Here is a 17,074-nt window from a genome sequence, read left to right as displayed (position 1 = left end):
CGCTTGGCGGCCGAAGCTGGCTGCTTTTGCGACAGCGGCGGGCTCCCCTGCGAGCGAGCGAGCGAGCGAGGCTGAGCGGCAACAGTGGCGGCGACGCCGACAGCGCGGGGGGCCGTGGCGGCGACGGGGACTGAGCGCGGCCGCGGCTGCAGGAGGCGGGGGAGCAGCGGCAGCGGCGGCTGGGTAAGGCGAGGCGGGCGGGCGAGGCGGGGCTGAGCAGGGCGCTCGCGGGGAGGGGAGGGGAGGGCAGGGCAGGCAGGAGGCCGCGGCGGGTTTCCCTTTGTGTGGCTGCGGAGCTGCTGGCGGGTCGCTTTCGCCCCCGACCCCCTGCCCGCCCTGCCTCACCGCCTCCTCATTTCCCCCTTCGCCCACCCACCCGCTCGCTCCCCACACGCATCCCCATTCGCCCCCCAAATGGAACAAGAGCTTGGCCCTCGGGAGACCCTGAATGAACTCCTAACCCTCTTTCCCCCCACTCTGAATTCACACGCCTCTCTCACACGCGACATCACTTTGCTTGTTTCTTGTTCGCAGCTGGTTTTCCTTCTCCTCTTAAACCTTACCCCCTCCCCACCCACCCCCATTTATATATTGGCTTGGTTTGTTTTGTTTTCCTTCAACTGCGATTTTGGAAAACTTTTAATTTTTCCCTCTCGAAATTGCAAGCATGAACTTCCGCGTGTGAGAAAATGATCTGAAGTTTTCACAGTGGTACGGGAGCTGGACGCACTGCACTTGTCAAAAGCGACACTGGTCTCTTCTCTGAGAGATCTACTCCGCCTTGAATTTTAAGCATATGGAGGTGGCTGGCCCCCCATTTCCCATATTAATACCGTCTGGAAAAATAAAGTTAGTACTTCGGGTGGTCACTGCATGTCCTTTAATACCATGACTTAAAGCGGAGTGCTGCTCCTTTCCAAAGAGTTACACTGTTGAGAAAGTGACAAACAGGATGAATGAAAAATGTAGGAATTGTGCACATGGTACTTCAGCAAATATAGATTGTGCTACTATCTGATGTAAGAGCTATTGCATTTCTGAGGGCTGGTTTTCTGTGTTTAAATTTCAGAAAGGCTTACATTTAGGCGGAACATATACAGTATTTTAGAAAGATATCAAATACAGTGTTTCCTACACAAGAAGTGCTATGTTTCTCATTGCTAGGGAAGCATTCCTTGGTGCATTTGTTTGAAACAAATTGTAAAAGCCTTAAGAGGCTACTATCAGGTGGTATTTCCATATATTATCTAACATTGACAGAATCTGAAATGGGCTGGATCTCTTGTGGGCAGGGTGGGCTGGCAGGCTGCTGAAAACATTCTTGCTTAGACAAGCCTACCCAGATGATTAGAAAGCTGGTACAAATTTTAATCTGTTTTAGTATTTTAACTTTTGATATGGTTTAAACTATTGTTGTATAATTTTATCTTTTTGTAAATCACTATGAGGGGTTTTTTTTGTTTTGTTTCCCTAACACTCCTTTTTTCTGCTGAAAATTTTCATCCCTTAGCTAGCTGCAAGTAGGTGTGAAAGTTAAGCAAGAATATGACACAAAGGAAAGAATTTCTCCCAGCCTGATCTGGGTCCGGTCATTCCAATTAGGGTTAGGGAAGTGGGCACATCTGCTTTGGGTTAAAAAAAAGTGGGGAATTCTAAAAAAGGTGTTCATTGATGTAAAGGTAACATCTAGTTAACCTGAAGAGATACAGAGCAAGCTGCACATAGACTGTCTTATAATAATCCTATATTCAGTTTACCAATTCATGACTGACAGTAGGAAGATATATATTACCAGGAAAAGATTGTAGATGATTCACAGAATTAAAGGTTGTATTCAAAGCAACACTAAGGAAAACGTTTCATCAGTGCTTGGATTTCTCCTTGTGTGACAGAACATTGTCTTGCTCTTCTCCCCAGAGGCCCTGTTCTGGAGGTTTCACCAACACTCTAGAACATAATTTGGGGTGGGGTAGATGGAGAAGTGGGGGGAACCCCATTTAATACTGCCCTAAGTTTCTAAACTTGAACTCTACTTAGAGAATCAGGTTTCAGTTCTCTCTACTCATTGATTGCTACTTCTGAATAAGCAGGTATAGGATTAAACTGAAAGTCCCATTTAAGTTTGTGTGATGAACTTCTGAAAAAGCATAGATAGAATTATGCTGTGTGATGGTAAATAGCATTCCTGACTACTGCTGCTCTCCAGAAAACCAGGGACAAAACAGGTCCTGGAGTACCTCTATACTGCATACCTGCTCTCTCAGGAGGTATGATACAACAGGTAAATCCCAGATCATTTGAATCTTCAAGCATCAGTTCCTCTGGGTTCATTTCATTTGTCAGTATCAGTCTACAACTTCATCTGAGCATTGGCTCATGGAATCCACACCTGGCTTGGATGTACAATAAAAACAAAGCTGGGTGTTGCCAATATAGTAATGATTCAAAACTATGAGTGATATGTCTCAGTACTCCATATAGATGCTAAGTGGTTGATATGTAGGCGTGTTTGTATAGTTTTTGCATTTTCAAAATAAATACAATTATTGACCTTGTAATAAAACATAGATGCATGTTTCTGATGATGACAGTTCTAGACTTTTCTATTTTTGATCACACTGTGCTGTGGATACCAATCAACATATTCTTTATAATGAAGTATTTAAAAATATTTAAACTATTATGATTTGTGAACTGCTTATGCTATATGGGCAGTGAATTCCATACAATTATAGCCTCATTCTTGGAATTATGTGAATTGATTATTCCAGTTCTGCCCTATGAAAAACAATAGGAGTTTTAAGATCGTAATCTAATACTGTATTGCGCATGGGGAGTTTCACTTGCTCAACAGGAGTTCTCCTTTCTCTTCTCTCATTTGAGTGCCTTCAAAATTTTCTCTGGAGGACCCCCCCAACCCTCTTGCTCAAATTTTGAAGGGTGGGCTGCAGGGGAGAGGAGGGGGAAGTTCCATGGTGCTAGTGGAAGTCTGTTGCGATATTGGAATCGTGACACTGAATATGACCCTTCCAGTTTTCGTCAGAATAGGACTGCACCCTTTGTTTACTTGTTAAAAGAATGCACTTTTAGTTCTGAGCTTAAAATAGGGCTCAGGAACCCATGTTGAACTTGAATTTGTAGGTATGATAGGATTTGTAGTGCAACAATATCTAGAGGGTCACAGTTCCCCCAGCCCTGGAATGTTATGTGAATGTGGTCTTTGTGAAATGGCAATGGCCTAATATATCTACTGCATTTCTCTGTTTTGCGTATATCTTTCCTTAACCATTCTTCTTGATTCCTTAATTTACCTATTCTTCCCTTTGTTTTCCTTTTGTTTTTCTTTCCTTTTGTTGTCTTCTCTTTCAGTTTTGCCTGTACTAATACAACTGCTGAATTGGTGCTTTAAGGATTTGCCTTTTCTCAGTTTCTTTACTTGCCTATCAGACATAATGAGGAGACTGGCTTTTCGTGGTGCTGGTTGTACTCTGGTAAATCTGGTAATTTACTGCTAATGTGTGTGCCATTTTGTCTCTTTCACACATCTCAGGCATTTTTGTTTCATATTTGGCATGACAGATCATACTTGTTCATTTACCTCGTTCATGAGTTTTTAATTAATCTGGCTCTCAGGGTAAATGCAAATGTTTAACAAAATTACTCTAGAGTAGTGATCATGAGTGGTATCCAACTACGTTCTAATTAGAGTAGACTCACTGGGAGAAATTCAGCATTGTGCTGCAGCAATAGTTCTCTCAATGTAAGTCTTTCTATTTGCCAGATAGAACAGTCGCCCTTTCCCTGCACACTTTTCTGGGGGTTCTCCCAATTACCCCAAAACAAATTTATGGCAGAAGAAACAGAGGCCCAGTATGCTAATGGAAGTCCTGGTGTAGGCTTTTGCTAATAGCACTTGTTAGTTGAATCCTGTCCATTGAAACTAATGGACACAAGTTAGTCATGCCTATCAATTTCAATGGATCTACTCTGAGTAGGACTAACCGTGACTAGAGCCCAATCTTTTTTTTTTTTTCTTTTTTAAAAGGAGTGGATAATGTAGTTAGGGGGATGTTGTAGGTCTGAATGTGCAGTTTATTTTGTCTTAGTTACCACTTTGGAAACCAGTTAGATTTTATTTTATTTTATTTTTCATTTCCAAAATTAGTGATTAGAGTTAGAATAGCACTGTGCAATGAGAGTGCTGCTATTTGTTTTTTAATGAATGAATATGGAATAATGCTTCTGGATCCTTTGTTGACTGCTCGTTTAAGGCTGGATTTGGTATTTTATGGAGCATCAAAATAGCATTTATACATTGCAGAAGTAAAAACATTGGGTTAAGTTCATTGTAGTCTGAATGATTTTCATGTTATCTGTTCTTCAGACTCTTTGAACAGTCCAGGGAAATTAGTTCTATATGTATTGTGTCCGCAGTTTGATCAAAAGACTACAAAAGAATAGTTGAATAGATTTTGCTTTCTTTAAACATGGAGGTTGTTCCTTCTGTTTCAACTGCGCATTCTTCATGTTAACCATTAATACTCTTTGAAAAAGTAGTTGTTTTAGCATTTGGAGGAAGTTAAGAAGGAAATGTGTATGGATAGACCCTTCCAACATTGTTTTGAACATCAGGCCACAATGCTTCTATTTTTAAAAACCTTGTCTGTTAGGCAAATTTGTGGGCTAGCCATGCCCATAAGTCCTGAAGGCATATTATTTTCAGTATTGGAGGCAGTAAATACGCCTTTGAATTTCTGTTGCTGGTGATCAGAAGTGGGATAGTGTTACTGTGCTCATGTCCCGCTTTGTCTGGTTGGCCACTGTGAGAGCAAAATTCTGCACTAAATAGGCAGGGTTCTCCTGACTGGTGCACTCTCCAGGAAACTTCCATTTGATGTGGCTTTCTGTGGCATGTCTGACATAATGATTCCAATCCAGAGAAAGTTAGTAATACTTGTCAGCACAATCCTAACCATGTCTTCTCAGAAGTACTGTATGTTCTGTTGAATTCAGTGGGTCTTAATCAGTGTTAGAAATCCCCCAGGCCTGGGTCCAGTTCCAACCACATGGAGATCTCTGGATACCAAGTTGGTAACTGACATCTCCATCTGGCTAGCTTCTCCAGCTTTCTTAAGCAGGTACGCATAAGAGATTATTTATGGCATTTATATCCCACCCTTTTCTCCAAGGAGTACATGGTTCACCTCACTCCTCAGGTTCACCTCCTCACCTCACACCTCACCCTACAATGACCCTGTGAGGTAGGTTAAGAGGCTGTGACTGGCCCAAGGTTATCCAGTGAGCTTCATGACTGAGTGGGGATTTGAACCCTGATCTCCCAGGTCCAACACACTAACCACTACACCACACCGGCTTCTACTTTTACTAAGGGACAGCTATATAAATTAAGTAGGTAAATAAGTATAGGGAAAGCAAAATGTCACTTAGAGAAGTATCTGAAATATTTTCCTTGAAGCTTGAATTTGTTTTATTCTGGATTGTTTTTTCCCCTGGATTGTTTTATTGGATGTTTCGATGTGTTGTAAAACACTTTGAGATTCTTTCTTTAAAATATAAAGTAGTATAGAAATGAAATTAATAACAACAACAGCAGCAGCAACAACAACAACAAATCCCACCGCAAAAAAAATATGCCTAGCTATTCTGTTGTGGCTGCTGTAACCCAGGTTTAATGTGCCATTTAGCAATTAGCTGATATATCTGAGCTTCTAACACTGGTCTTAATCCCAGGTAAACAGGATTAGAATTGCAGCCTAAATCTTGTTGAAATCAATAGTGTGAGATAATTATGACTCACTTGTCCTCTGTTGATTTTATAGGATCTTAAGTGCTTTTTCTAGATCAGGAATTATGTGAGAAATAGTCCTGAGGGACGGGTTACATGTTGTTTGGGCTTACCTTGGTAAGACCTCCTTCTTCCTGCAGTAACATTTAGAAGTTCTTACTATGTGACACATTCTCACGTTTCTCTATCCCAAGTCCATATAACTGACTATATCTGGTGGGTGAGGGAAACGTGCCATTTGATGTGGTTTTGTGTGGTAAGCGCTTTTAGACATTACTGAAAGGATGGGAAAGGCCATGGGGATGCAGTTTTGGTGTAGTATGTCATCTTACTCTCCGTTATTCCACTACCACTAACGAAAGTAACAATACTGGTGATTTTGAATAATATTTTCTTTTCAAGATCTTGAGAGAGCTTTTTGTAAGTACTAGATTAGTTTAGATCAGGCACATCCAACTCCAAAGAGACTGCGATCTACTCCCACTATTAAAAAACTGGCAGTGATCTACCCATTGTCATTGCCAAGAGTTGTTGAACTTTTTTGCAGAGGGAGGTCAGAGTTGTTAAGTTTTTTGGGGGGATCAGGAGAACCACAGAAACCGTATCAATAGATCCCACGATTGACCTGGAACACCCCCCCCAATTGAACAGTAGATCGTGATTGACCTGTTGCACATTCCAGGTTTAGATAATGGATTATGTCCAACCCTCCAGAACAGATTTAGGCGGGGGGGGGGGTGCAGGAGGGTGGAGAGGAGGGCGACATTGTTGGATGTCACTCAGTATTTTTTAAATTCATTGTAAATTTTCTGATTTTTTAAACACTTTTAGCCGTAAAGGTTGTGGTCCTTGAAGTCACCATCATGTACTGTGGTCAGAGACACCCGCCTGGACCTGCAAAAATATATTAATTGCTCCTGCCAGATTGAGATGATGTCTAGTGACCCACAAACTATGTATATTCACTTTACAGTCAGATTATTATTATTATTATTATTATTATTATCATTATTATTAAAAATGTCTAAACAGAATTGGGCCATAATGTAGTTGTTTAGAAAAAAATTGTTTGCACTAATAATTGTGGTAGTATATTTGTACCTTGGTTCTTGAACCTAATCCATTCCGGAAGTCTGTTTGATTCCGGAAACGTTCAAAAACCAAGGAGCAGTTTCCAATTGACTGCAGGAGCTTCCTGCACTCAATCGGAAGCCGTGTTGGACGTTCAGGTTCCAAAGAACGTTCAAAAACCAGAACATTTCTGGGTTTTTGGCGTTCAGGAGCCAAAACGTACGAGTATCAAGGTGTTCAGGAACCAAGGTATGACTGTATAGGTTTTACACCTTTTTCTTACCTTCTTTTTAAATTGGGGGGGGGGGGCATCTTTCATTCAGAATTGATGCTGTCATTGGATCACTAACCAAGAAGAGAGAGGTTTTGTTGTGGCTACCCTATGAGCTATTTGGTCTTGGGACCTGTAGCAGGTGGCATGGTGCAAAGTGAATCAATCATTTTGCTGCCTTGCCCCTCTCCCTCCAGATAAGCAGTAGTGACTCACTTGCCAGGAGGTTAGGTAAGTGCCTCTGCCTTTGCCCCAGCGCACTGCGTGCTACTGCTTAGAACCATTCTCTAGTACAGTATAGAGATATGAAAGCCCAGCGGTTGGGGCAGGGGGAAATAGGGGAGCTGGATTTCCCTCTATGTTCTGTACTTTTTCTGGGCCTTCACATCTTCTCTAGCATTCTCAAAGGCTGCAGGCCACAGTAAAATTTGTAATTGACTTTGCAGCCTTGTCTGAACCGTGGGCAGATGTTAAGTAAAAAAGCAAACAAAAATAGATTTTCATGGTTATCTCTGCTTCTGCTTAGAGTATCAGCGATACATGCAATAAAATCTGTAGTACAATTAGGAAGGCTGCATCAGAATTGGTACTCTCACATATGTCTTGACTTTAATGCTCATTACTTCATCATGTTTTTGTCATCCATACGCCTTGATATTACAGTGATGACTTGGCTTAAGTAAAACCACATTAAATAGATTGCTTTGTTGGGCAAGCTTGCAGAATGTTGGTCAAGAGTTTAGCTGTGTAGCATCAAAAAGTGTCACTATCTCATTTATGCAGAATTCAGAGGAACTTTAGGTTCCACTTCTTGTCACCCTGTGAGTGACAAGATAGAAAGCCTCATGTTTAAGAGCGCTTTTTTTAATTATAGAAGAAGTTGGATTCCATGGGTTCCAAGAGGCGAAGGGCTACCTCTCCTTCCAGCAGTGCCAGTGGAGATTTTGATGATGGCCACCACTCCACAACTACACCAGGCCCAAGCAGGAAGAGGAGAAGACTCTCCAACCTCCCTACGGTCGATCCTGTAAGTATTTTTTAAATGTCATGCTACCATGGAAATAGACTGAATACACGACTGCTATTCTTTTACAAAGAAGTTGAAATATAACTTAACTCCTAGATTTTTCTCAATGCTTCCATAGCCCAAAGCAAGTGGAGTGGCTAAGAACCTGTGCTGTAAGACTAGTGTTACCACTTAAAATCTTAGCTCAGTTTTGAATTCACCAGGTATTTTAATCCAGGTTGTTGTCCTTCATCCTCAGCCTCTCATCTATAATATGGAGAATCTAATGCAGTCTGTATAGGGTTCTTGTAAGGAGACCAAGAATGCATATTAAGCATTTTTACCACTTCGGAAAAAGTATTGTATCAGTATTTAGTTTTACCGCAATTTGGGTCTTACTTGTTGAGAGCTGCCCAGAGTGGCTGTGGCAACCCACTCAATTGGGTGGCATATAAATTTATTATTATTATTATTCCTTGGCTTTGTGTTTTAGATCGCTGTATGCCATGAATTATACAACACAATCAGAGATTACAAAGATGAACAAGGGAGGCTTCTGTGTGAGCTTTTCATTAGGGCCCCCAAACGAAGGTAAGCGTGTAAGACTTGTTGATAAGAAAACTAAGGTAAGGCTGCCATTGCGAGAGCTATTGAGTTGTAATCTGTGCAAGTACAATAATATGCTTAGAAATGTGGAAATGCCTACCCCATCCTCACCCATGCACCCCCCCCCCCGCTCCCCAGAAGGCCTTTTACACTAGCTGCCTCCACTCCACATCCCAGGTCATTTCTGAGTGTAACTCAGCTCCCAGAACATGTTTTGTTCTACTGTATCAGGGTCTGCAATGCGGAAAAGAGCAGAGGACTTCTTTTTGCAAATATCCTTTCCTTTTCAGTTTACTACTCACTTTAAAGATTGGACTGTTTTATGTGTTGTGTCATCGTTTAGTATAGTAATACGTTTAACTCTTTGTTGTGTGCTTCAAAGCTTCTGACATACAGCTGAATTTAGATTTTGTTTCTTTTGTAGTTTCAGCTTTTTGACTTTGCAATGTTTTTTTAGGGTGTTGAGCAAAAAATTAACGAAATAGCTGAGCAATGTTACCCTCAAGAATTCATTGGATTACGGGCAGCTAACCTCTGGCTCTCCAGATGCTGTTGGACTCCCCAGCCTGCATAGTCAGTGGTTGGAGGTGATAGGAGTTGTGGTTCAACAACGTGCGGAGGGTTTCAGATTAGCCACACTAGCATTAGAGAAAAAGTTGGCTTTTGTGACTGTGTTAACTTTGAATTTTTGCATAAAACCTTAAGGTGTATTATGACAGAGTTGCATTGCTGTGAAAAATATAGGGTAATGGCCAGATATGCTTAGAATAAAGCTCTTATCAGCCCCAGGATGCATGGCCAGTGGTCAGGGTTTATAGACCAACAACATCTGGAGAGCCACAAGTTAGCCACTCTGGAGTGAAGTATTGTTTGTTTAACTGTATTTTAATGTTTCTCAAATTGTGTTCATAGTGTATTTAACTATCCATTTGCAGTAGTGTGTATGAAAGTTTGGGTATTTCTAGATGCTGCACATTTGCTTACATTAACTGCATTTTCAATAACTTTGTTCTTACAATAGAAACCAGCCAGATTACTATGAAGTGGTTTCTCAGCCTATTGATTTAATGAAAATCCAACAGAAGCTAAAAATGGAGGAATATGATGATGTGAACGTGCTAACTGCTGACTTCCAGCTGTTATTTAATAATGCAAAATCATATTATAAGGTGACAAAATCTTTTGTTTTGAAAGCCATCCTTTGCACATTGTGTCACTCAGTTGTGTTTTAATGGAGTCCAAAACTCATTTACCTTCTCTACTGTACAGCTGATTCTGTGAAGTTTCCTCATAGTGCATACCATATATACTTTACGGAAATTATTTTTAAGTTCTGCCTTTGTTCTCGTTTGTAGCATAGTTTTAACTGATGGAATTGTTCTTTAATTTGATAAATATTAAAAGTTACATAAAAATTATTGATTAACAGGTTCTTTTGGTTTTTTTAACACAGCCAGACTCCCCTGAATATAAGGCTGCCTGTAAATTGTGGGATTTATATATACGCACAAAAAACGAGTTTGTCCAGAAGGGAGATCCTGACGATGACGACGACGACGACGAGGGCCATGACAATCAAGGGACAATTTCTGAAATAGTAAGTGTGAGCTTTATCAGCTACGTATAAGCATTTCAAATGCAAAAGGGTACAAAGTGCACCTAAATGTAGCATAACTGAAATAATAACAAATTGCTTCCCTTATTTCCCTGTTTGCCCCTGCCATTCCCCTGGTATTTCATCCATGCAAGTATTTTAGTTTGTAAACTCCCATTTATATCCTGCTCTTCAGTGACCAGCTGTAAATGCAATCATACATTAAAGCATGCCGCCAGATAGTTTCCTTTTGCACGCACAGTATAAATTAAAACCTTAAAGTACTTTTTTTGTAAACATTTAAGTATTAACACATTATTAAACCTGGTTGAAGACACATTGGGATCCTGTTTTATTTATTCTAAAATTTATGCCCCCGCCAGACTAGCTAACAGCAGATTAGTAGCTGTTTATGTCTTTACTGCTTTTCCTTAATTTGTAAAAGGAAAATCCTGTAGTTCTTCAACCAGTCCCAGTAGAAGCCAGCAGCAAACACCCGGTCCTAATCTTTTCTCAAATCATTTTACAATATCATTTTTGTGCCAGTCTTCTCCAGGTTATTTAAAAGAAATTCTGGAACAGCTTCTTGGAGCCGTAGTTGTAGCCACAAACCCATCAGGCCATCTCATCAGTGAGCTTTTTCAGAAGCTTCCCTCTAAAGTGGTGAGTGATAATGCTGAACTTTGAATGTAAACCGAAGGCTTTTCCCATTCAAATTAAAGTTGGACAGTAGTTCTGTTTGGGCTGCACCATCAAGCTCATGAGTCTTATATACTTAATGATATAGACTAGTTGTAAAGCAGTCTATGCCAGCAAAACCAGAGTAACACACTGTCAGCTCATAATACCAGTTCAGGAAATCATTACTATACAGAGGCTGTGTATCCCAGGTACAGGATCTTGCAAAGAAGTTTCACTGGGACTGCCAAGTAAAAGTGTTGGGATCAGAGATGAGAAACTGTGTATATGTGTATACATACATATATAATCTTAGATTCATAGAATCTTAGAGTTGGAAGGGACCCAAAGGTAATCTTGTCCAACCCCCTGCAATGGAGGAATCCAGGAGAGTCCACCACCTCTCGTAGGAGACTATTCCACTGCCGAACAGCTCTTACAGTCATAAAGTTTTATCAAATGTTTAGCTGGAATCTCCTTTCTTGTAACTTGAAGCCATTGATTCGAGTCCTACCCTCAAGGGCAGGAGAAAACAAGCTTGCTCCCTCTTCCATGGGACAGCCCTTAAGATATGTGAAGATGGCTAATCATATCACACACACAAACTGTTTAAATGATACACTATGGTGTACAGGAACTATTACCTATGCACATAGTAGTTCAGATTGTGTGCCTACACTGTTTTTCAGAAACCCCTTTCCTGCAATATAATACTAAGTATTTTGCTTTTAAAAAATCTATTTAAGTGTGATTTACTTTCTAGTAAATGTCTTTAGGATTGTAGCTGTTGAGCGGTGTGGTGGTTGCTCACGAGTAACCAGGCAGGACTCCGACCTGTCTCTGGAAGGTTTTTATTGGTACAAACTATTTACAGTGCAGGACCAGAAAGTTCATGTCCGTCTCAATCACTTGCAGATTCTGGGAGTGGCCCCTTCCAGTTTCCCCTCCAGCAGAAGAACTTAGATACCCCATATCTTTGCCTTTCCTCCTTGTGTTTCACCCCTTGTTGGCCACCTGGGCTAGGTGAGGCACTTGGGCTCTCAGTAGCATCTTTGAGCCCTCCCCTCGCTCGGCTTTCCCATTCTGCCTCTGCTCCACTGGAGGTGTGGCTTTCCCCATTGTTGGACGAGGAGCTGCTTCTCAGAAGCATGGGCGGCTCTCTGTTTTCCCATGCCTCACTCGCCTGTTCTGATGGCACTCCCTGACAGTAGCCCTAGTTGGGAAGGTTCTGTTGAAACTGGTGATAGGATGGTTGATAGATCACTGTTTATGCTTATTTCAGATGGAATTAATTTTGTTTTTCAGCAATATCCTGACTATTATGCAATAATTAAAGAGCCCATAGATCTGAAGACTATTGCCCAGCGAATACAGGTACAGTACAACTTTTGGGGTCACTTTTATAAAAGTGATTTAGGAAATTTAAAAGTAAATATATATGGAAATGAAAATGAAAAGCGATATTTTGGTTTTCTGGGGGCAAAAGTATGTTTAGGTTAATGATATTACTTGTGCATTTTGGGACTTAACTGAAATTATTCATTTATGTCACTACAGTAGTGACAATCACTGATCAAGTAGGCTGGTTTAGACTAAGCAGTATAAGTTTAAGGTAAAGGTACCCCTGCCCGTACGGGTCAGTCGTGTCCAACTCTAGGGTTGCGCGCTCATCTCGCTTAAGAGGCCGGGAGCCGGCGCTGTCCGCAGACACTTCCGGGTCACGTGGCTAGCGTGACAAAGCTGCTCTGGTGAACCAGCACCAGCGCAGCACACAGAAACACCGTTTACCTTCCCGCTATAAAGCAGTACCTATTTGTCTACTTGCACTTAGGGGTGCTTTCGAACTGCTAGGTGGGCAGGAGCTGGGACCGAAAGATGGGAGCTCACCCCGCCGCGGGGATTCGAACCGCCGACCATACGATCGGCAAGTCCTAGGCACTGAGGTTTTACCCACAGCGCCACCCGCGTCCCACAGTATAAGTTTAATAGACCATTATTTATTTAAGCTGAGAATGAATGTTTTGTCCATGTGATCATTGTCCTTCTTTACTGATCTTACGCAGTTGGTGCTTCTATCATAGGTTGTGGGTTTTTTACACCACTGTTTTGCATTCCTTTTGAACTCATTTAATCTTGATTTACTAACCAGGATAGCTGGGGTTAAACCACAGTTTCCCAGTATCTGGCATCGCACAGAGTAGGAAACTATGGTTTGAACAAGCTGCAGTAGACACCCTGAAACTTGTACCCAAGTGGAATGAGGTTTGCGAGCATGACACTCATTTTCTCCTTAAATTAACCATTACTTATTAAGTCAAGGTCATTACATCTGAACTGGTTTTGGTACAACAGTTCATTTATTGCTGATTCAGGCAGTAGTCATTTCATGTGATTTATTGGACCTAGTCTACGCGCTGCTTTGTGTACCATGATTTCCCACACAGTAGTCGCTCCCACATGATAACGACGACAAACTTGACAGAACCACGAAGAGGTTGAACTCCAACCTTTTACAATAATAAATAAAATTAATGCATACATAATATGTTCCATTTTTTGTTCTTAGAATGGAAGTTATAAAAGCATTCATGCAATGGCCAAGGACATAGACCTGTTAGTTAAGAATGCCAAAACTTACAACGAACCTGGGTCTCAAGTATTCAAGGTAAAGTAACTTAGCATTTTAATATGAAGTGTTTTATTCAAATGCATTTATCAGGTTTTGGAACAGTAAGATCTGTAATGATCAGTGCAGTTCTGAGTTAGGGACAGGGGAGGAAACGAAATGATGGATTAGCTGCCATTTCCAAAATCATGGTGCCATACACCAGCCAGGCTGAAATGCAGGGGGTGGATTTTTACCTCTGTTTTGTCCCCATGCAGCACTTTTATCTCATTCCACTCTCCAAAACTTAGTTCCAAAGGGGAAAAAAATTGAATGCCAATTTCAAGTCGGTAGGGATGTGGGAGACATTTCTGGGGCTTCTCTGGAGATTGAAGGGGTTGCGTCCGACAGATTGGACTTGCCCCATTTTGGGGGGGGGGTTAATGTCACCTATAGCTGGCAAGGATACTGCTAGTGGAAGATTCATGCCATGGAAGAATCATGCTGTGGAATTTTCTGCCGACCTAACAGGAACCTGTACTGTAGATGTGGTCTTTCCCACAGCAGAGAAGCGCCTCCATGCACCTGGGGCTTAGATTGCTTTGTATACAGTCGTGCCTTGGAAGTCAAACAGCTTAGTTCCCGAATATTTTGGCTCCCGAACATCACAGATGGTTCTGGTTTGCAAACTATTCCTGGAAGACAAACGTTCGACAGGGCTTCCGCAGCTTCTTATTGGCTGCAGGAGCTTCCTGCAGCCCATCAGAAGCCACACTTTGGTTTTTGAACATTTTGGAAGTTGAACAGACGTCCGGAACGGATTCTGTTTGACTTCCAAGGTGCAACTGTATTGTGTCCTGTACTCTGTTTAATACAACATAAATATTGATATTTTTCCTTTCCTTTCTTTATGAGAAGTTTTTATCTAAATGAATTTATCTTACATATTGTTTAAATACACTTTCAAGGAGCATTCGTCCATAAATACTGATGATGTCATCTTTAGCCTTTAAAAAAAAAAACATTTTCAACTCATTAACAGGATGCAAATGCAATAAAGAAAATATTTAATATGAAGAAAGCAGAAATTGAGCATTCCGAACTGACCAAATCAAGTCTCCGAATCAGGTACCGTGGGCAGAATGAAAGTTACTCAAGTTTTCTCTTTACTTTAGAAAAGCAATCTACAGAGAAATATTAGCTCACATTAACTTATGTTATATATTATAGTATTTGGTTTCAAATATCTCTGACCCTAACTTGTGGAGAAACAGCTGGATCTGGAAATCATACAGCCAGTTTCTTCATTTGTTAATGAACATAGATTTTCACAACAGTCTGAGCCATTGGAAAGGTTTGCATTGGGACTTTGCTGAACAGGCCAGACACCAAATGCCCCATAATCAACTTATCTTAACCTTATAAATAAAAAAAATGTCCAGTAGCACCTTATAGACCAGCTAAGTACAAGCTTTCGTGTGCATGCACACTTCTTCAGATACACTGAAACAGAAGTCACCAGACCCTTATATATAGTGGGAGGGTGGGGTGGGGTTTTGGTCATCTGCATACTATCTCATTCTTTTTCCTGTAGGACTAATTGTAGTCGTTAACAGTCCTCAACAGGTTTACCATACCCATTGAGTCAATCACCCAGCTCCTACTACCCTTCTGAGAAAGAGCTTATACTGCACACAAAAGCTTATACCCAGAACAAACTTAGTTGGTCTCTAAGGTGCTACTGGACAGTTTATTTATTTATTTAGACTGTGTCAGACCAACAGAGCTACCCACCTGAAACTTATCTTAACCTTGTTTGCAGTTGATGCTACTGGGGAACGTCTGTGCCTCCTCTTTCCAAAGGATTATATTTTTGCCTAGGCCTAGACTTTCCACAACCATAGAAATTCAGCCTGTGCTATCTAGAGCCAGTTTAGCCTGACCTCCATCTTTGTGGCGATAAGTCAGTTCAGTTAATCTCAGTCAGAAGTTTGGTGACCACCATGACAAAATCTTCATGGTGCATTACAGTAGAGGACGTATTCCCATGTTTCCACAAATACAGTGTGATGTCCTGTGAACACTTGGTAGAAAATCCAGTTGATACTGGTAAGACTTCCAAGAAAACATACAGAATATTGGGCTACAAAGCTGCTGGTGCAGAAATTTCTGACATAGCTCACTTTTGTAATTCCCTTCTGCTTCAAAACTGTCCATTTGAAATTTTTAATATGAATTTCTTTTTGTTGCAAAATTTTGAAGTGAGAGCATGAAGGCCCCAAAGCTCCTGTACCTCAAGAGTAGAACTTGTGGTTCAAATTCTTTAACATCCCTCTTTATTAATGCTATGCAGTTGCTTGGTTTTTGAGTCTATGGTAATGGCAGGAATTTTCTTCAGTTTTTTCTTGTATTTTTTTCTTCTTTGTGTCACCTGCATATATTTCAGAGCTTAAAATACTTTACTTTTTAACTACTTATTGTGTTTATGAATCTAGAGACCTTCTCTTATTGCTTTTCTGCAATGCAGGTTGCTTGAGAATTGACCTTGACATGGCTTTTTGCCTCTAACACAGGTGCTTTTATTTGGTAATACATTGCACTTGGATGTGTAATTCCTTCCAGTTTGAAAATAGCACAGTTTTAGACGACTTTGCTTCTACTGTATGTTGGACTAAAAATGGAGGCTGCAGTTTTCACTGTATCTGCTTTGTGCGAAATTAATGGGAATAACCTCATAGTACAGATAAAGAAACACTTTTAGCATTAGATAGTGGCTCCTAAAATGCATTACTCTCACCTTATATGAAGTTCAGTAACATTTAGCATAACCCTTTTCACTAAAATGTAATGGCACAACCCTTTTTAACTTATATTTCAATACTTATTCTGTAAAAAAAACTTCATCCTAACTGTATATCATCTTGGCTGTCTGGTGGATTTCTTTTTTTCACTTTCTCTGGCTTGTTCATGCTTCATAAAGGACTGCAAATTTGGCTGCTTCCAAGCTGACAGGTCCTTCCTCACAGGGTAAAGGCAGTGTTGTCGATGACAGAAATGCTGCTAATAAATATTATCGGTGAGTACTTATCTCTGGATGTGATTCAGTTCATCCACTTTTTATAATAGATTATGTTGGTTGTTTTCCTCCAGTCTCTAAATCAGAACGGTCCATTTCACTTACATGTGGAAGAAAATTTTTAAAAATTAAAAATAAGTAATGAGCTTGTTTGGTTCCTGGAAATATTACAGCAACCTCTTCGTTTTCCTAAAATGGAATTACGTAGAATAGTTCTGTAGATGAAAATACTCAGTTGCCAAAATATACTTCCACAAGTCAGAACAAGAAAGAGTTTTGTGACTCCTTAAAAGAGTAGCAAAATATACCGTGCCATAAACTTTCATGGACTAGCACCCAGTTCATCAAATACATAAAGTGT

General features: G+C 40.6%; 1 protein-coding gene across 18 annotated transcripts in view; it reads left to right on the top strand.

Moving 5' to 3' along the window:
- Positions 1-55: 55 nt before the first annotated feature.
- The window catches only part of PBRM1 (polybromo 1), a 55,556-nt gene continuing 38,537 nt past the window's right edge, over positions 56-17,074 (top strand). For 12 of the 18 annotated variants that reach the window (XM_053377575.1, XM_053377570.1, XM_053377568.1 and 9 more), the window contains exons 1-11: positions 56-183; positions 3,370-3,491; positions 8,023-8,175; positions 8,648-8,745; positions 9,782-9,929; positions 10,214-10,357; positions 10,901-11,017; positions 12,338-12,406; positions 13,599-13,697; positions 14,680-14,765; positions 16,618-16,713. In XM_053377575.1, the coding sequence (XP_053233550.1) occupies positions 3,453-3,491; positions 8,023-8,175; positions 8,648-8,745; positions 9,782-9,929; positions 10,214-10,357; positions 10,901-11,017; positions 12,338-12,406; positions 13,599-13,697; positions 14,680-14,765; positions 16,618-16,713 (1,049 nt within the window). In that variant the 5' untranslated portion in view covers positions 56-183; positions 3,370-3,452. The remainder of the gene's footprint in view (positions 184-3,369; positions 3,492-8,022; positions 8,176-8,647; positions 8,746-9,781; positions 9,930-10,213; positions 10,358-10,900; positions 11,018-12,337; positions 12,407-13,598; positions 13,698-14,679; positions 14,766-16,617; positions 16,714-17,074) is intronic. The other 6 variants (XM_053377574.1, XM_053377560.1, XM_053377557.1 and 3 more) reach the window with 4 other exon arrangements.

This window comes from Podarcis raffonei, chromosome 2, assembly GCF_027172205.1.
Source record: "Podarcis raffonei isolate rPodRaf1 chromosome 2, rPodRaf1.pri, whole genome shotgun sequence".
Classification (NCBI taxonomy): Eukaryota; Metazoa; Chordata; class Lepidosauria; order Squamata; family Lacertidae; genus Podarcis; species Podarcis raffonei.
This window is presented reverse-complemented; position numbering and strand designations above follow the sequence as displayed.